Source organism: Podarcis pityusensis (assembly GCF_964106645.2).
Source record: "Podarcis pityusensis genome assembly, chromosome: 16".
NCBI lineage: Eukaryota > Metazoa > Chordata > Lepidosauria > Squamata > Lacertidae > Podarcis > Podarcis pityusensis.
The window spans coordinates 11,485,406-11,505,419 of NC_138041.1; the positions used below are offsets into that span (position 1 = coordinate 11,485,406).

At 47.0% G+C, this 20,014-nt stretch overlaps 3 protein-coding genes across 5 annotated transcripts; 1 reads left to right on the forward strand and 2 right to left on the reverse strand.

Moving 5' to 3' along the window:
* Positions 1 to 1,020: 1,020 nt before the first annotated feature.
* Positions 1,021 to 1,844, reverse strand: UQCC3 (ubiquinol-cytochrome c reductase complex assembly factor 3). Its single transcript, XM_080984955.1, has 2 exons — positions 1,634 to 1,844; positions 1,021 to 1,330 (listed from the first exon to the last, which is right to left on the reverse strand). Exons 1-2 carry the CDS (start codon positions 1,751 to 1,753, stop codon positions 1,199 to 1,201), a joined length of 252 nt encoding a protein of 83 aa, XP_080841081.1. The 5' UTR covers positions 1,754 to 1,844; the 3' UTR covers positions 1,021 to 1,198.
* A 4,346-nt stretch (positions 1,845 to 6,190) lies between these two features.
* On the forward strand, positions 6,191 to 14,160 carry LOC308465040 (uncharacterized protein). 3 transcript variants are annotated; one of them, XM_080984851.1, is made up of 3 exons: positions 6,191 to 6,320; positions 9,832 to 10,090; positions 11,347 to 14,160. In XM_080984851.1, exons 2-3 carry the CDS (start codon positions 9,902 to 9,904, stop codon positions 11,965 to 11,967), a joined length of 810 nt encoding a protein of 269 aa, XP_080840977.1. In that variant the 5' UTR covers positions 6,191 to 6,320; positions 9,832 to 9,901; the 3' UTR covers positions 11,968 to 14,160. The 3 variants fall into 3 exon arrangements, with proteins under 3 accessions (XP_080840977.1, XP_080840976.1, XP_080840978.1); XM_080984850.1 differs by lacking the exon at positions 6,191 to 6,320 and adding an exon at positions 8,249 to 8,818; XM_080984852.1 differs by lacking the exon at positions 6,191 to 6,320 and having other exon boundaries at positions 8,846 to 10,090; positions 11,347 to 11,761; positions 12,629 to 14,160.
* Positions 14,161 to 14,298: 138 nt separating this feature from the next.
* On the reverse strand, positions 14,299 to 17,215 carry CSKMT (citrate synthase lysine methyltransferase; the record flags this gene model as incomplete). Its single annotated transcript, XM_080984844.1, has 2 exons — positions 14,299 to 15,254; positions 17,008 to 17,215. 2 exons carry the CDS (start codon positions 17,213 to 17,215, stop codon positions 14,587 to 14,589), a joined length of 876 nt encoding a protein of 291 aa, XP_080840970.1. The 3' UTR covers positions 14,299 to 14,586.
* Between the last annotated feature and the right edge of the window lie 2,799 nt (positions 17,216 to 20,014).

The following is a 20,014-nucleotide window of genomic DNA, read 5'->3' on the forward strand; positions in this document are numbered from 1 at the left end:
GTCATCCCACAGCTAGCCGTCACTTGCCTGCCTTCTGATATACAACCAGTCCAGGAGGCAGCCCTGCCTGTCAGATTCCTACTCCTTTGTGTCAGTGTTGCTTCCTGTAAAACTCAGACAGGAGGAAGATGGGGACAGTACTAGAATTATATGGTTCCATCTCCTGTTGGACTCCCTGTCTTCTGCCCCAGCAGTTCCAAGGGGCACCAGCCACCACAGACTGCACCCAAATGGTCTTCATAAGGCTTCTCATTTTTTTCTACCCATGCCAATGAATAGCTGACATTCAGTCTAGTGGGAAAACATTTAAGTCAGGGATGAGGAACCTGTTTCTCCAGGTGATGACAAATTCAAACTTCCATCAGCCCTGATCAGCATACTGAAAGAACCATGGATTATGGGAGTTCAACAACTTTCAGCAGTGCACAGGTTCCCCAAGTACTGTTCATGGCAAAGTCACTGCCATGAGGGCCCAACCTACCATTTCATGCCTGGCAGTGGGTGGCCTTAACCTCAAGTGATGAGGTCATGGAAGACAGGGGTAAGGAAGCCTTTTTCAACACAAGAGGACCATGTTCCTTTCTGGGCAACCTTCTGAGGACCACATGCCAGTGGTAGGCAAAGCCAAAGGCAAAAGTAGGCACTACAGTGAATGTTACCTTGGTACAGTGGTCTAGTTTCTACGCAATTACCTCTGTACCCTCCACCCAGGCAAACAAGACACAGGATCAGAGTCCAAGGCTGCATTCCAGCCAGGCAAACACTTCTGGGGCACAAAGCAGGTGAGGGGTGCAACTTGAAGAAAGTTCTGAGAATCAGATAGGGAGGCCTGAAGGTCTGCATTCGGCCCCTGGGGCTGAGGTACCCGGCTATGGCTGTAAAGTGTATGATGCCATCGTACAGACAACTTGGCAAAATATAAGCCCTCTCTCTACACAGACATATTTCTATTGTAACTACAAACTTATTTTTTTTGTTGCTAGTTTACAACAAACCCTTAAATAAGCACAGATGTCAGTGTGATGTACAAAGGAAATTTTATCGCTCAATGTTTACACCAAAGCAACCCTTACAACATGAAGAAAAAACAGAAGAATCTTTCCATTGAAGAGACCGTAAAGTCCTCCTAGATCCAGCTTCTGCAAAGTTCTCAGTTTAGAATAGAGTCCAGCCAGCACAGACTCTTTTTGCTTCACTGCTATTTTTTCCAGGGCCACGGCTTGTGAGCCACATTCTCATCGGTCTTCGCTGCCTCTTTCAGGATCTCCATTACCATGGCGTTATGTTTTTGCCGCTCAGTCAACACCTGTGGGGTAGCATCAGCAAACTCCTGGGGAAAGAAATAAAGACGTTTAGAAAATCCAGGAGAGGTGCCTTCAAGGGTGAAGTCAAACCGCTGGAGAGCTGCAGCTACGGCTATAGAAACAGACACGGGAGGACTACATGTGCCCATTGGGGCCAGTATCCTCCACTCTGACTGGCAGCAGCTCTCTCAGGATCTCTGGGGTCTCTTTCTCGTCAGCTGCTACCTTTAGCCGGAAACGCCACGGGCTGAGCCCGGGGCTTCCCGCAAGTGCACCGTGGCTTCCTCTGACCTCCACCACAAACCCCGGAGACTGGAGCTTTCGCCCACCTTCGCCATCTCCTTTCTGCGCGCTTCGTCCGGCGCGACCACGGCCCAAAGCACAAGCCCTGCGCCCGTGAACCCCGCCACGAACAAGATCCCCTTTGCTACGCGGTAGGCAGTCTCCATGGAAGCAAACGACACCCCACCGCTCCAAAAACACTCCCCAAAAGACAAGCGGGAAGAACCAGCCTCCCTGGAAGGGCGAGGGGAAGAAAAAAGGTGGCGCACCACCTAGAGAGCAGAGGTGTGTCTGGGCTAGAGTGTCCCGGCCGCAACCTAGAGATAAGAAAAGTAGAGAGTTGTGGAGATGTTAAAGGAGCGCTAAAGCGGGAAGGGAGTCTTGCTCTTTCTAACTCGGGTCTTCATTTGTGTTAGAAGAATTATTTCGGATGTGGTTTTTAAAATTGGTTTTAAAAATTGCCCTGAAAATGCCGTAGCTCGGTGGCAGAGCATCTGCGTTGCAATGCCCAAGGTTCAGTCCCCAATGGCGTCTATGGAAGAAGCTCCTTGCCTGAAACCTTGGAGAGCCGCTGCCAGTCAGTGTAGGCAGTATTGAGCTAGAAGGGCCGGTAGATGTGACGGGTTTCTTTCCCCCCCTGTTATGTACTGAGTTGAATAGGATCCAAATTGCAGCAGTCTGATTGGTCCTAGAACAATAGGCTTCAGAATGCAACAGTCTGAGTGGTCCTAGAACAATGCAGCAGTATGATTGGTCGGCAGGAACCACCCAATCATGCTCCAGATATAAGTGAATCCACAGCCTGATTGGCTTACAGTAGAATTCCAGAATTAGCCAATCATGTGCAGCCCATTGTATAAGCCCATTGTGTAAATAATGTATATAAAGCAGATACTTTGAGGGGACTTGCATTCATTCCTCCTCACCACTATGAGCTGAATAAAGAGCATGAAATCACTTTGCGACTCTGAGTATATTTCACCCCTGGAAAAATAAAGCACAAGGGGGGGTGGGAATCCCACCTCACGTCACTGGTAAAAAGATGCCAAAGGGGTGATTTTATGGTGCGTTGGAAACCGTATACAGTATCGGACATTGCAGAAAGAGCTCACAGCTTCCTCCTGCAAAGGATCTTAATCTCTCATAATGACCAAAGAGCCGAATGAGATTATCCTCGTATTCATTATTTTATATAATATTTATTGAGTTTTCCAATTTAACAATCCAACAAAAACCACATTAAATACATTCCAAATTATAATACAACCAAGAAGACCAAATTTTATGCCAAATTATATATCTTTGGGTGACTTCCCATGCTCTGAAGTTCATATTCATTATTTTAGGAATGAGTAATTAACAAGAGAAATAAGTAAAGTGCATCTACCTTGAATGCAGCAGATTGCAGGTTCAAGTCCCAGAATCTCCAGATCTGAAGCCCTGGAGAACCGCTGCCAGTCAGCCTAGAATCAGAATTGTATAGGGCCCTGAGGGTCATCTAGTCCAACCCCTGCAATACAGGAATCTCAACTAGATCATACATGACAGATGGGCATTGGATGGACCTCTGCTTTAAAACCTTCGGGGAAGGAGAGTCCACCCGGTCTCGTGGGAGTGTAAGGCACTCCCTATGTTACTTGAATGGGAAGTTGGGTTCTGGCTAATATTAGCTTGCATTCAATAATTTCTGCATACCCATTGAGATTCATGGACTTCAATTAATCATTTCCATTAATTCCAATGGGTCGACTCTTGAGTAGAGCTAACCTACTGTTTTGGATTTTTGCTGGAAGCATGTTGTATACTCTGAGCAATTGTATTTCCACTTTCAATGCCTTTTCGTTGCCTTACAGAAAACTGTTACACAATAATAATATCGGTAATAGGGTAGTATTAAGCTAGTAATTATTTTAAAATAAATAAGAACATCGGAAGCTGCCTTATACGGTGTCAGACTATTGGGCCATCTAACTTCGTATTGACCAGCAATGCCTTTCCGAGTCTCTTTACACACTATAGCTCTGAAGCACATTCAAAGCAATGTTTCCTTTTGAATAATTTTGGGCATTGTGGTTTGTTCAGGGTTGATGGGAATAGTAAGTCTGTGAGAGGTAAATGACAGTGGTACTCTAGTAAGGCAGTGGTACTCTGAGGGTGTGGCATGCAACATTGGTGTGGCAGGAGAGGGTGGCAAGTGTTGTGGGAAGATTCAGGGACAATCAAAGAAACCTTTAAACATTTCAGCGTAGTATAGTATCAAAATAATTATTTTTATTTGCAGAATGTGGATAGATATCTTTTCAAAACGAGAGCAAGAACATCAAGTGATACTGAAGACAATCGTAGCTGTGTTTTCCAACGTATTTATTATCGATTAAAAAATTGGTGTGGCACGAGCACATTTTTATTCCCAAGAAAAAAGTTTGAGAACCATTGTTATAAGGTGGTTTTAGCCTGGAACACTCTGGCATGGAGAGAAAGTTATCTTCTTCACCTCTTCAATTTCTGGGAGATAAGTTGCTTATGAAGGGCCAGGGGTGGGGCCGGTTAAAAACAAAGAAGCAACTGGCAAAATGTGGCAACCCTACACCTCACTATTGGCTTGTCCAGTGAAATGTCACCTTGTGCATTGAAAAACAACAGTATGATATCACAATGTACTTCAGTGTGTCCGCAGTCGGGTAATGTGATTTTGTGGCTATGTACAAATTGAAACATGTGGACATAGGGACATGGGTGGCACTGTGGGTTAAACCACAGAGCCTAGGACTTGCCGATCAGAAGGTCGGTGGTTCAAATCCCCTTGACGGGGTGAGTTCCCATTGCTCGGTCCCTGCTCCTGCCAACCTAGCAGTTTGAAAGCACGTCAAAGTGCTTCCAGCGGGAAGGTAAACGACGTTTCCGTGCGCTGCTCTGGTTCTCCAGAAGCGGCTTAGTCATGCTGGCCACATGACCCGGAAGCTGTACACCGGCTCCCTCAGCCAGTAAAGCTAGATGAGCGCCGCAACCCCAGAGTCGGCCACGACTGGACCTAATGGTCAGGGGTCCCTTTACCTTTACACATTGAAAGGCCCCATCTGTCACGCTGTGTTTCAAGTCAAATTTCTGCATTCCTGTACACACCAGAGAGGGGAACAGTGTCTTCACCTGATACTGCTTACCTGATTTGTTTCCCCGAACTGGCAAACTCCACCTGCCACAGAATTCCTATTCAAGGAAGACGTCTTCTGCACATGTGTGCCGTCATCTGCCTGAACAGTACACATCTCAGCTTGCATTTTCAAACCGGGTGGCAGGGTGGTTTGTGGGGAAACGCATCAAACAGCAGAATTTCTAGATAGACTCCGGGATACAGATGAGTGTGAGGCTTCAAATGCCGGTGTTGGGAGCACATTGAAGCCAGAGTTTATGACAATGTGCCCATGATGGGTTCCCTTCTCCCCTTAATTGGATTATCATCAGAACTGGGAAATCCAAATTAAATGGAGGGCAGGGGACTTGACTGAGGATGCTGGGAAACCAGGCACAAGTAACTTAATATCCACATTAAATTTATGAGTGGATGAGCCCATATAATCTCAGAGGATGCTTCACAAAAATGGATCACATGATAGGAGCTGTGAGGTCGTTGCCTGGATGAACTGAAGCTGGATAATGCTATTAAATGTTGATTGCCCCTTGAGGGGCAATCCTTCAGGTGCCATATTGTTTACCAGCCCCTGCTCCTGTGCTGTTAGAGATGTTGGCTTGCGTGTGTCAGCAGACTAGCACACTCATCTCCGTGCCGTTTAAATAGAAGCCCCAGAGTTTGCTCTTGCCTTGCTGCCGGGGTGGACAACATTCTGATTTGAATATCGTTTTTCATCACTCGTACCTTCTTCCGCAGTACAGTGGTACCTCGGGTTAAGAACTTAATTCGTTCTGGAGGTACGTTCTTAACCTGAAACTGTTCTTAACCTGAGGTACCACTTTAGCTTATGGGGCCTCCCGCTACCGCTACACGTTTTCTGTTCTCATCCTGAAGCAAAGTTCTTAACCTGAGGTACTATTTCTGGTTTAGTGGAGTCTGTAACCTGAAGCGTCTGTAACCTGAGGTACCACTGCAATTTACTGATGCTGGGACTTTATTGTGAGATTGCCTTTTTTAAATCAATGGATGCCTCCTTCAGCGATGCACATGAATCAGAAAGGTTAGATACAAAAATGTATTATTATTATTATTATTTAAAAACCCAGAAGTCTTACTTGACGGTCAAGCCGCTATTAAAAGCAGAGGTGCAGGCCCTGCTGGGTTTGTCCCATCAGTTGGCAACCCACTTGCACCTTGATATTTGCGATGAGGCACACACAACGGACAGGCACCACCACTGTCTGCTTTAAGTAAGGCATTCCCCACCCTTCGCACTAGCCCTGTGACAATCTCTGCCTTGAGCTCATTAGCTGTGCTTTGAGTTTCCATGATCTCAGAGGGCGATTAATATCCAGGGAATAGAGATGGATGGCCAGTGTCCTGGGGTGACCTCAACCCCCTGGATCTGGAAGCCCCTCCTTCTCTCCCCCCCCCCCCATTGCTCTGTTATTCTGTCCAGAGCCTGGGGAAGCGAACATCCTCTCTGCCCCACCAATTCCACCAGACAAGGAAGAGGATATTTCCACTTCTGCCGGAAGAAGGTGAGCCCTGGGAATTGGAAGAGGATCCACCCAAGATCCCACAGGATCGATTTCCAGGAAAAGGTGAGAAAGGGGAGGGGTGGAGAGTTCCTCTTGGCAGATTCCCAACTGAACCTGCCTTGTTTTTGAGGAGTTCCTATAGGAACATAGGAAGCTGCCTTAGGCTGAGTCAGGCTGTTGGTCCATCTAGCTCAGTATTGCCTGCACTGGCTGGCAGCAGCTCTTCAGGGTTTCAGAGGGGAATCTCTTCTTCCCAGCCCAACCTGGGTTGAATCAGGGGCATAGCTGTCAAGCGTCCCTTATTTGGCGGGACAGTCCCTTATTCCAGCGCCATGTCCCGCTGCTGTCCCTTATTGATGATGTCTCTTAAATAAGCTACTGAAGGTAATGGGGCCCTTTCTATGTCCAGCTGTCCTTTGTCAACAACAAATTGTTGCCGTTTTCTGTGTTGAATATATGCTATATGGTAATTTATGGACCTAATAGGTATCTAAAGCCATTTGCACGCAACAAAATATGTATTTTATCAAAGTAATTGTTGATCCCTTATTTTGACTGCTGATCCCTTATTTTCAAGGCTGCTGGTCCCTTATTTTCAAATCTGTAAGTTGACAGCTATGATCAGGGGCCTTCTGCATGCAAAACAGGGAACCACTGAACCATGGTTCCCCCCTCCCAAATAAAGTAAGATTCCATGGTTCCTCATAGTTCTGAAGGCAGAGCTGATTTATTTCATTTTATTAAGTTTATATCCAGGCCCAGGGTTGCAACCAAGAAGTAATAAAACAATTAAGAAATACGGGAGTGGGGGAGCCAGTATAGGTGCAGACTGGGAAAGGCTTCTTCAAAGATGAATGCTTTTAGCAGGTGTTGAAAATAAAATATAGGAACATGTGAAACTCCCTTTTAGCTCAGTCCATCTCACTCAGTTATTGTCTACACTGACATATCAACCATAGATGGGTTGTATGGTCAGTTCTGGCAAGGAACGTGTAGCCTCTTTAGTTACACCAGCTACCTGTTAATTCCCAGACCCAATTTCAACATGCTAGTAAATGAGGACTTCAGTATGGTATACCACACATTCTGCAATTCTAACTTTTCCCTTTGGCTCTGCTCCTGTGCCTTGTGCCCCAGAAATATTTTTAAGAAGAGTGAAGCTTTTATTCAGGGTAGAGACAAAATATTTGAGGTGGGGAGGGGAAGCTTCACCTGTTTAATTTCTGTATGTCAAGAACATGTTTGTTTGTTTGTTTGTTTTTTAATGTGGCAAAGTTCCCAAACAGCTTCTCTTGGGAGCACTCACATCCACACTCTCCATTTAAAGCACATCTCTACCACTTTGTGCCTTCCCTCTAATAATCTCGGGAGTTGTAGCTTGTTATGGGTGCTGAGAACTATAGCTCTGTGAGGGGTCTCCTCTCAGCACTCCTTCGCAAATGACAGTTCCCAGGATCCTTTGGGGGAAGCCACGACTGCTTAAAGCAGTATAGGAGCGTTTTCAACATGTGAAGATGCGACCTCAGATTCTGACCAGCCCAACTTTGACATTGCTGCAAATCCCTTAGAGTTTAGGGTTGCTTCAGGAGTTATAAGACTCTGCATTTAATGAGTCTGCCATGCTTCGGAGGAGGATAATATTTCAGTTCCAGGGAGAGAAGGCTCCCCCAGCTGGAATATTTTTGCCACAATAGCACCCTGTTATAAGAAAAACTGCTCCTTTTTCCCTTTTGGGGTACCCAGGAGCCCGTATAGAGTCTTTAAGTTGGTTCTCAACTGGTAGGAGAAAATAACAAGAGGCCAACCAGAGAATATTGAGAAGCAAAGCAGCTAGTAAGCCTGATCTCTATTAAACTGCCGCAACAAGGTCCCCCACTGCCCCCATGCAAGGAGGAAGGAGAGGAACCCAGAACATTGGTTTGCAAGCTCTTATATAGACTTTTGAAATTGCCCTCCCTGTAGCTCAAGACCACTCCCCAAAACACCTGTAGATCAAGACCACCCCCAGAAACATCATACATACATCACAGAAGGGGTGTAGCTCAAGACCCCCATCCCGATACATCATACCTACATCACAGAAAGGGCGGTCTACAGCAGAAATCTGAGTGCTTTGTTTACCTCCTGTCTGCCAGTTTACCTGTTTAATGATCACTTGATTGGATTGCCTGGAGAGCCTGGGCCAGTCTTTTGTAATGATAAACACTTAGTTCCTGACCCAAATGTGCCCTTAAGACAGGATTTGTGAAGGAAAAGACAATGGGGAGGCTTTTCCATTTTCCTTTGACCTTGCAGAGAAAACATTTGGTCAGTTTGGGAATCAAAATGGTTTCAGGTCGGTCTTCCTGTGCTGATCTATGTACAGTGGTTACATACGCTTCAGGTTACAGACGCTTCAGGTTACAGACTCCACTAACCCAGAAATATTACCTCAGGTTAAGAACTTTGTTTCAGGATGAGAACAGAAATCGTGCGGTGGCAGCAGGAGGCCCCATTAGCTAAAGTGGTGCTTCAGGTTAAGAACAGTTTCAGGTTAAGAACGGACCTCCGGAACAAATCAAGTACATAACCAGAGGTACCACTGTACATGCTTGGTTGGTACACTTATTAACATTTAACATATATCTAAGATCTCAAAATTCCTATCACACTCTCCTGTACTATTTCAGACACTATACTTATACATTTGTACATTTATGAACATTTATTCTCTCTCTCTCTCTCTCTCTCTCTCTCTCTCTCTCACCTTAGAATTCCTATAACAACCCCTTCACGCAGCATGTTCCACGTGGGTCTGCTCTTCTCAGAAGGAGGGAGCAGGCTGCCTATGCAGCCAGGGTCACGTCACCACAGACCCTTTGCTCCACATGCAGTGATGGGATATGTGGGCATATCTTATGGCTGAAGGATTATCTGGCCACGAGGACAAAGCGCTTTAGCGCTTCCGTGAGATCCCAGGCCAGAGTCAGGGCACTCAGACCCTAATCCTTCTTAAGCGGCCGCACCCTGAGCTCTCCGCTATCAGAGAGGGACACGATTCTGAGGCTGCATGCACACCACACATTCAAAGCAAAACATGAAAGAATCATGGCTTCCCCCTCAAAAAAAAAAGGGGGGGAGCCATTGTTTGTTATTACAGACCCTCCAAGTGTCCCTGTTTTCCAGGGACAGTTGTGGATTTTCAGAAGCCGTTCTGGTTTCTAATTTGAACTCAGAATGTGCTGCTTTTCCTTCAGACATCCCTATTTTTTATCAGATTAATGTTGGAGGGTATGTGTTAGGGTTGATGAAAGTTGCTCAGAGACCTCTCTCTTCCTCCCACAGAACTACAAGTTCCCCGTGAAAAGATATTGTTATACCTCTTTGGGAACTGTAGTTCTGTGAGGGGTCTCCCAACATCTCTCTGCACCCTTGATAAAGGACTGCTGCCATAATTCTTGTCGTATTAAAAGAGTTTCAAATGCTTGTAAAACTGTTGGTTCTGATGACACAAGATTAGGCTGTGGTGACTGCGTCCCCTCAGATCTTGTTTTGCTTTCGTGTGTATTCATTATTATTTTTTTGTGATGGATAGGGACCTCAAAAGCTGGAAGGGGCCTGAGTCTCTCTGGATCTCTCGAGAGAGCCTGCTCCCAGATGCAGTCATGACTGAAATGATGAGGGGATGTGAGGGCCCTGACACCCAGGGCGAAACGTGTGCTGCGTGCCAGATGTCTACAGGAGGTCTGGATCCTGCCATGAGTGGTGAGCCTGGTCCAAACACTGATCAGGAGATGCAGTGGATCTCAGCCAGGGAGGACAGTTCCCACCGAGCGCCTAGTTTGAACACCCAGGTAAGACGGGAACGCTCTTTCGAGCTGTTGTCCACCTCCATCTTCAGGTAATATAATTCCCTCCTATGCAAGTTGAGGAATTTCCCTTATCCTTCTCATCCAGTGTCTAAAGCACGAATCAGAAAGCCAGTGCATGTCCTCATTGACGTTCCCTGTTCACTAGGGTCTTGGCAACTGGGACATCCAAATGCAAGCTTTGCAGGAGTTGAACTGCTAGCTCAAAGCAGAGTCTCTGTGTGTGAGCTCAGCTGCTTTGTCTATTGCAATTGGAGTCTCCCCCCCCCCCCCCAACAAGTTTTAGTTATCGGAAGAGTTTTATTTACCAGAAAAGGAAATGGCAAACTGAAGATGACGTGAGCAACATAAACCTTATCACAATTTGCTAACTGCAGAATTGTAAAGTTGGAGGTCAGCTAAGCCGCAGCTAGCATAGCTGATGGTCAGGGATGATGGGAGTTGGAGTCCAGTGAGGTTTTCGGACTCCAACTCCCATCGGCCCCTTGCCAGCATGTCCAATGGTCAGAGGTGAAGGGAGTTGTAGTCCAACAACATCTAGAGGGCTACAGATTCCCCACAGCTGAGCTAGAGCAGCCCAGCAGGTGGTTGTCCGGCTTCCGCTGGAGGAAGGGAGAACCCACCCATTCCTCTAGGGCAGGGGGGTCAGCAAACTTTTTCAGCAGGGGGCCGGTCCACTGTCCCTCAGACCTTGTGGGGGCCAGACTATATTTTTTTGGGGGGAATGAATGAATTTCTATGCCCCACAAATAACCCAGAGATGCATTTTAAATAAAAGCACACATTCTCCTCATGTAAAAACACACTGATTCCCAGACCGCCCGTGTGCCAGATTTAGAAGGCGATTGGGCTGGCCCCAGCCCCTGGGCCTTAGTTTGCCTACCCCTGCTCTAGGGCATTGGCTCCATTGTCAGACCCACTCTGACCGTCCATAAGCTGCTTGAAATCTATCCCCCTGTAACTTGTAAAGCCCACCATGGCTGCATGCACACCACACATTTAAAGCATGCGACTTCCCCCAAAGAATTCTGGGAGCTGCAGTTTTGCCCCTATTATTCCCCGCACCCTGGCCGAACTACAGTTCCCAGGATTCTTAGGGGGAAATCCTGCGCTTTAATTAAAGACATGGTGCCCAGCACCCAGCCTCTCTCTTAGTCCTGAATTTAAAAAATCGTCAACGTGTGAAAAGGCCTTCCGTTCTTTGATTTGGGTTAAAATTTCTTTTGCACTTCTCTCTCCAGCTCTTCCTAAGCCCTCCCCAGGGCCTGGGGGCAGATCCCTTCCGCGGCTCCCCCTCGGAGTCATGCGGCGACCTCCCTGGCGAGACCTACGAGGAGATGTCCAGGGACCCCCTTGAGCTGCCCTGCGAGGAGATGTGCGTCCGGGCAGCCCCTTGCGGGGGCCAGTGCCCAGAATCGCCATGTGAGGAACTGTGTGAGAGTGTCTTCAAGGGGCCAGCCTCCCGGAGGCTGTATGATGAGGAGCGTTATGTGGAGACGTGGTCCGGGAAGGCTCGCCTGCCCTCCATTGTAGTGGAACCCATCGAAGTGGGCGATGTGGAAAGCGGGGAGCTGCGGTGGCCCCCCGACTTCACGTTGCTGGAGGAGGCGGAGGAAGACGAGCTCTTTGCTGACGGCGAGGAGGACTTGGGGGCAGGTGAGTGTCCTACTAGTTCCCACCCCCCCAAATCCCAACTTGATCTGTGGGTGGGGCTTTTTTCAGCGAGAACTTGCTGGAACTCAGTTCTGGCACCTCTCAGGTGGGCACCATTACAGTGGTACCTCGGGTTACATACACTTCAGGTTACAGACTCCGCTAACCCAGAAATAGTACCTCGGGTTAAGAACTTTGCTACAGGATGAGAACAGAAATCGTACTCTGGCGGCGCGGCAGCAGCAGGAGGCCCCATTAGCTAATGTGGTGCTTCAGGTTAAGAACAGTTTTAGGTTAAGAACGGACCTCCAGAACGAATTAAGTACTTAACCCAAGGTACTACTGTAGTGTTATTTTTGTTGTTTTGGTTTAATTATTTACTTAGGTTTTAGCTTGTATTTTATTCTTGTGAACCGCCCTCAGATCTTTTGAAGAAGGGTGGAATAATAATAATAATAATAATAATAATAGACGTTCATGGCGAGTTCTGGCACCTCTGTTTCTAGAAAAATAGCACCCTAGTACAGTGGTAACTTGGGTTACATACGCTTCAGGTTACAGACGCTTCAGGTTAAAGACTCCACTAACCCAGAAATAGTGCCTTGGGTTAAGAACTTTGCTTCAGGATGAGAACAAAAATCGTGCTCCGGCGGCAGCAGGAGGCCCCATTAGCTAAAGTGGTGCTTCAGGTTAAGAACAGTTTCAGGTTAAGAACGGACCTTCGGAACGAATTAAGTACTTAACCCAAGATACCACTGTATGCCACATTTTACTTAGTGAATACAGCCCAGAATCCTTTGCGAGACATTTTTCTGGTTATCCAGGTCCCAGGTCCCCCTGTAACCTCCTCCCCTCTTCTTGTTTCCCAAGGACTGTCGTCTTTTGACAGCGACGTGGAGGAGGTGCTTCTGTAACATTCTGCCCAATGTTTCCCTGGGACGGATGGACAGAAACGGCACCTTCCCAACGCCACCCACGTCTAATCACGACTTGGCAATGTCTTGGAAAGGGACTCTGGGGCATCGCCTTGGAAAGAAGCAAAAGTAGCATCCTGCTGTTTTGTTTCGAGGTGTCTCTCAGAGGGGTAGCAGATGTCAGGAGCTCGTCCTACACTCGAGTAGGACCCTGGCAGAGACACAGGCCCGACTGGCATCTTCTCTCCCTCCTGGTCGAGCGTTCGGGAGCTTCAGAAGCTTTCTTCAGCCCGAACATCACAGCGACCGATGCCAACAGACACCGGCACACTTAGGGATCCGCAGAGTCTTCGCAGCTTGCGTAACAGACCTCAGCAACTCCGCATTTTGGCTAATCCACTTTATTTACATATAAACACACGCGGAGCACTGCAACATGGCTCCCTCCCTCTCTCTCTCTCTCTCTCTCGCCCACTTCACGGAACACAGTAACACAAACATCCTGTCTCCGTCATTTCCGCTTTCCCAGGCAAAGGGGCCTGAAGACAAACATGGAAATGGTGACTTCAGTGTCATTCTATCAAGTGGGATGAGCGTCTGTCAGCGGAGGATTAGGCCTGAAGCGCCTTCCCACAATTCCTACATGGTGCCACCTCCTTTTCCATTTAGCTCTTGGCTTAAACTGGAGCAGGAGAGCCAAATGTGACTCTCTAGGTCTAGAAATGTGAAGGCTTGGGAGGAAAAAAAACACATGGAATAATAATATTTTTTAAAGAAACACCCCCCCCCCCGCGGCCTTCACATCTCAAGCCAAAGCTCTGTCTGGCCCTTGGGACTCTTTCCAGGCACCTCTGCTCCTCAGACACACCTGTTTCCCCCTGAGGCCCCCAAAAGGCTGTCCAAAAGAAAACGTGGCCCTCAAATTGAAAGGGGTTCTCCATCCTTGGTTTTTTGCCTGCGGCTAAATCTATATACATGCAGCTGGAAGGAGCAGGTCTGTAGCTTGAGGGTAACTCCTGGATCCAGCCCTGTCAATGAAGCTTCAGATACTTATTTCGAGCTTCAGCTGGTTCGCCAGCTTTTGGACAGAAATTGCTTGGCCACTGTATTCCACACTCTGGTAACTTCCAGCTGGATTACTGCAACACACTGCATGCGGGGCTGCCCTTGAAGATAATTTGGAAACTTCAAATGGTCCAAAATGCAGCAGACGGGTTAAGGTCTGGAGTTCTCAATTACTTAGGCCCCAAATAACTGGTATCTGAATGGCTGCCTCTCGAGTGTTAGGATTGGCAAAGGGGCCCTGTTGGTAGTTCCACCACCCTCACAAATTTGGGGTGGTGGAGGCCTGGGCGAGGGCATTTTCCTTGGCAGCCCCTCTATTGTGGGATTCCTCCCCACAGAGCTGTGTAGGGCACCTGCATTATGTAATTTTTGTCATATTCTGAAGTTTAACCTCTTTGACACCTCAGATATACTGGTATGTATATCTTAGAACCCATCCTATTCTCTTGACTGTCATCTGTTTTAACTTATTTTAAAATAACGTATTTTTAAACTGTTGTAACCCGCCCTGGAACCTGATGGTGAAGGGTGGATGAGAAATGTAATAAATGAGAATAACTCTCAAACCGGCTCATTTTCATTCCCTTTTGCCATTCCTGTTGTTTTCTGCCTCCAGCGCTTTCTTCCCTGGGTAGGCTTGCTTGCACAGAAAAGTTTTTAGCAGACGTCAAAAACAGCACAACAGAGGCGTCTGCCTAAGATCAAGTGGCAGGGAGTTCCAGAGAGCAGATGCTGCCACACTACATGATCGATTGCTTGAAGAGCATTAGCTAGCACCCAATTTCTAAGCCCCAGCTGGCCTCAAAGGTTTTACTTCACCCCATAGGATACAATTTTTCGATCCCTCTTCTATTTGACAGCTCCACTGATCCCTGAAGAGTCTGGGCTTAGTATGTAAGCATAGTAACAGATGCCACCGATATGCACAATTTCCTTCACGGTAACTTTCACCCCCCCTGCCTGTTCCAAAAACGGCACTCTGGCGTCCGGATCCTCATCGGAAAACTGAAGCAGGTTCCCCGTGGGCCTCAGCACCCTCAGGCACTCTGACACCAACGTCTTGGCTCTGCCCGGGCCCTGGGGGCATCGCAGCAGCGTATCACAGGTTCCCTTGTCGAGTATGAGGTGGAACGATCCCTCCTCGAAGGTGCTGGTCAAGGCAGTGGCATCGGCCAGGTAGCAGTGCAGTTCAGAAAGAGGGTGCCCCGGTGGGGGGCTCTCCCTCACCAGCTGTTGCAGGGAGTCAATGGCTGGAGGGGAGAAATCCAAACACGAGATGTGAAGTTGCCGGGGCGAGTCTCGAAAGAGCCCCAGGCTTAAAGCGGATGTGCCGCAGCCAACGTCTAGTATTTGGGTCTGGCCGGCCGGCGAGCTCTGAAGGAAGGAGAGCAGGAACCCCGAGACATCTTCGTAGGAAAAGAACCAGTCAAAGTGGCCAGGACACAAAGCTCCTTTCTCCTTAGCGGTGTAGAAGCGGTCCCAGGCGTCACGCCGGTCCATTTGCCGAAGGAGATCATCTGGAAGATGGATGGAGGCAGAAGGTGCAATGTGTCAACTGCGAGGCCACATATTTGCTGGACCTCAGCTTGCCTTTCTCTGACCCCACAAAAATTTAAAACTAAACACATACCGGTATGTAACGAACAAAGCTTTGCAGGGTTAACGAAAGAGAAAAATGGTGCAAAAAATATAAAGATAGAGGTAATCTACATTAGACACAACAATTTAGAAAGAGTAAAAATTTTGAGGTCTTAGAACAGAGGAAGTTAGTCAATATGTGTATATGTACATAATGATTAGAATGACGATACGGTTTTATTTGTAGATGTGTGGTTTTTTTTGTTTTCTTGTGTTTTTCTTGTGTTCTTTTTTCTCTTGTGTTTTTTTCTTTGTACTGTTTTATTTTGGATTCAGTGTTTGTAATTTTTGTTGTAATTTTGCATTGAAAATTAAAACAAATTAAAACTAAACACACAGGGTATTCTCCAGAGCGCAGTCCTAAGCACATTTACTCAGAAGTTGAATCCAAGGTGGTTTACTCCCTTGGCATTAACCAGCCCTTTTTTGTGACTTAGAACCGTAGTTGGAAGGGACCCCAAGGGTCATCTAGTCCAACCCCCTGTCACAAAAGCAGGACATTTATTATTTGATGTATATTCAAATTTATTATTTGTCCTCATTGCAGGACAAAAATAAACCAGAAGATTTGTGATATTAAAAAAGTTACAGGATTCAAGCAGAAGGTTGCAGCATTATGCGCCGATTTGGGAAGAAGCAGTGTGGCTGCCCCAGGACTTTTGCAGGCTCAAACGGTATTGAAAGCTGGACTGCATACGATTGCCCTGACACGGTCATGATAAGCACAAATCATCATGCATAAGCATCAGGCAGGATGTTGGGAGTGGCCCTCAGTGACTTAAAAGGCGGGTTTTGCCCTTCTGCGGGACTCCCTTGGGGTAGCCATTTTCCCAAAGCATAATTCAAAAGTTGGAATCAGAGTGGGGAGGGACCCTGAGGAACATCTAGTCCAACCCCCTATTATTCCCTCCAATCATGAACACAGGTGTTGTGTGCCCACCGAAGTGCAGCAAAAATGGGATCACCAAGAATCAAGAGGAAGGAATCAGGATGCTCAAGGCAAACTGTGAGATTTGCAAATGCACAAACACCATCGGAGAAGGGAAAAAAGATTGGTTATACTGTTTTTAAAAAATTGTTTGGGGAGAAAAATGATAACTTATACTTAAATCCTGCTCTTACATGGCATTATCTCTCATCCAAGGACTGATGGAGCACAAAACTGCTTAGCTTCTGCACCTGATGCTCTCAGACCAATTGTGTATGTGCATGTGAGTGTGTGCACAAACGTAAAATTGCAGACAGCATATGACTCTTTACATAGCAGAGCATTCCTGTTTGGGGTGCCCTCGGTCTGTGGTTGTGTATACATTTAAAGCACTCCCCTTCCCTCAAAGAACCCTGCAGCTTACCCCTCACAGCGCTACAATTCCTGGCACCCCTTTAACGAACTACAGCTCCCAGAAATCTTTGAGGAGCACGTGCGCTTCAGATGTATGGCGCGTTTGCACCATAGATGGCAACACCATCTAATAAATCTCCAAATCCAGAGCCCAGCCGCCGCCTAAGCTTTGATGCAAGCGGATCAGGATGAATGCACAGATCCCTTGAAAGGAGGAGCCTTTTTGCAAACCTCAGTTGTGCAAAAGCTCCCTGCCCTCCCTTTTTCTCTTTGGCGTGAGAGGCACGCACCTGACCAAGAGGAAGAGGAAGAGGAAGAAGAAAGCGAGGAGCGCACCAGCGTCCTGAAAACACCCCGAGGACCTTTCAGCCAGCTCGCTGCGGTTGCTGCTGCTGCTGCCATCTTCAGGGGGGCGGGAAGAAGGGGGAAGGAGGAGCTAAGGAGATCTCTAGACTCTAGAGCACAAGGAGGAAGTGGCCGATCTCTGCAAAGCCGCATCTGCAGCCCCAGCAGCAGCAAGAAACAAGCGGCATCTGGGTCAACTTGCAAAAGCAGGTCAAACTTTTGCCACCATTTCCCCGATGTGTTTCGCTACTGCTCTGCAACGTGGGAGGAGAAATATAGAGTAACGCTTGGAGGGAGCATGAACCCACCGATGTGATCTAGGGAAGGGGATTGATGAGGTTGTCGTGATCTGCTAATTGGGTGGGTTTGTATTGCTTTGTTTGCTGTTTGGGTTTTGCTAAGGTTGCTTGTTAGTGTTTATGGGGCTGCGGTGCTGTTGTGATTGTTCCTCGAATTTATTTATTTTAGTTCATAAAATTTATACACCGCTAAACCCCTCAAAGAGGTCTACTGTTCAAGACTTTTGAAACGTTAAAATAACATCCGACTAGAGTAAAGTGAAGGCATGATATCAATCGGCAGGGAGTTCCAAAGGGTACTTGTGCTGCCATCCTAAGAGACGTGAGTTATTAAAAATGCAGAATGGGTCCTATGTGGCAAGTCTACGTTGCAGAGACGGTTCCCCTTTAAGCTCCATCTAGGATCTAATTCCCAAACCTTCAAATATTGTTATGGGGTCGAAGCCCTTTGTTTTTATGAATATATGAATGAGCATGCTGGGATAGCTCAGTCCGTATAGCATGAGACTCAGCTTCAGGATTGTGAGTTCAAGAGCCGCCGCCCCCCCTTGGGCAAAAGAGCCCTGCATTGGAGACGGTTGGGCTAGATGACCGCCGGAGATTCCTCCCAACCCATAAGAGCAAGGAAATATATTTAATAACGGGTGTATTTCCTTGAGACAGGAAATCAAACCGAGCTTACATACAACACCAAGAAAGCATATTTTGAGAAATAAGGCTGAACTATAGCTGAGCATAAGACAACAATGAACTTAAATTTTATCTATTTTTTGCACCAACAATATTCCCCCCAGAGGGAGGTGCACCGTTCCTGGAGGTACTGCAATACCAGGTCGATGCATGGAGTGGATGGAGCAAGCCCCTATTCCATCTCCCAATTCCAAAAATCCATTTAATATATAGTCCTCAAATAGAGAACATATCAGATATTAAACTGATAAGAACAGATACTACACTTGATCTTAGCCAAAAGGCCGAGAAGCGATACCAAACCAAACAAAAATTACGTGGGTCTCCTTTTCCGATGGCTTTTGAGGTGATGGTGGGTACTTGGCGCCGCAAAGCTCTCACCGCCCCATCAGAATCAGCACCGTTTCCAATTCCACAAAATACACTCTGACAACATTTCTACCTGTTTTCCAACTCAGCACCCTCTAGATCGACAATTTAACCTCAAAACTCGATTATTCTTTCGATTTTATCAATTTCTCAGCAATCTGCCTGGTTACTCCGATGGCGATTGGTGCTAAATCTGCATAGACCCGCCCATTTACACGTCAGGGTCCTTGTAACTGTTAACTCATTGCGTGCCAGTACAGGTCCCCAAAGTTTCCCCTTCCTAACTTCCTGTTCCCCTTGAGAGCATCCTGCAAAAACTCAGCTGTCAAGCCAAGCAAAGCAGAGTTGCAGAATAAATATTTCCCTTATTCCAAGCAACGTTAACGAACTGCAGGTTCCAGGGCGTGGTGCCTGGTTTGCATTGGGACTGAAGCGGGAAATGCAGGGAGCCCAGGCAGGAGGTGGAGCCAGAATGATAGGTGGGGCCAGATAATTCTTCCTTGCTCTTCCCTGCTGAGTTCTGCAAAGACAAGTCTGCGTCTACTCTAAGGAGAAGGAAGCTGGCAGGCTGAGGACAGATTGTGGTTGGTGGGGCAGCAGCCATTCCCTTAAACGGGCAAATGAGAACCAATGTCCCCATTTGCATGGCATTACCTTTGCACGGAAATGAATGGCCTTTGCACTGAAACGAGCCTTGTAAAATAACATAATCATACTGTAATTCATTGTGTAAAATTCTGGCACAGCAAACAGCTAGACAAATAACTTGACTCTTGATGGAAGGCAAACTGCAGCAGAAGGGAATCAGTGCTGCTTGTGAGGAGCAGGAGTAAGGACAGAAATTGATGCCTTCTTAAATCTCTAATTGATTGGGCGGCAGTGTTGGGGGGAGTTCCTGAAATCTGCTGCATATTTGTTAATCTGTTCATTGAAATGCCAGGCCTTATATAGTCAAAATGGCGCCCTCCCTGGAGATATAAGCGGGCAGGACGGTTTGGAAAGTACAACAAATATATATATTTTTAGGGACGAAACAAATGATGACTAAGTAAAGTCAGTGGCCATGGAATGTTGAGCGGTTGGGTGGGGAGGTGATTGGAACATTTTGGAAATAGAGCCTGGCTGTTAGAATTTGGAACTAGAACATTCTGAAGCAGAACATTATGCTACTTGCTTCATTTTTTATATTTTCTGAACCAGTGGTATTCCTCCACAGAGATGAGGCGCCATGTTCCTGGAGGCACTGCAACCCCAGGCTGACGCAGGGCTTTTTTGTATGTAGTTTTGACTAACACACACATTTTTGCAGGCAAGCTCTTTTTAATACAGTCATACCTCTGGTTGTGAACGTGATCCATACAGGAGGCACGTTTGCAACCTGCAGCGTTCACAGCCTGAAGCGCCGTGTCTGTGCATGGGCGTGACGTGATTTGGCCTTCTGCGCATACGCGTTATGTCATTTTGTGCTTATGTGCATGCACGAGCGCCGAAACCCAGCGTGGTCTGCAACCTGAAAACACGCAAGCGTTTGTAACCCGAGGTAGGACTAATGCACTTTTGTGTGTCATTTTCATCACTTCATTTATTTTCTCCA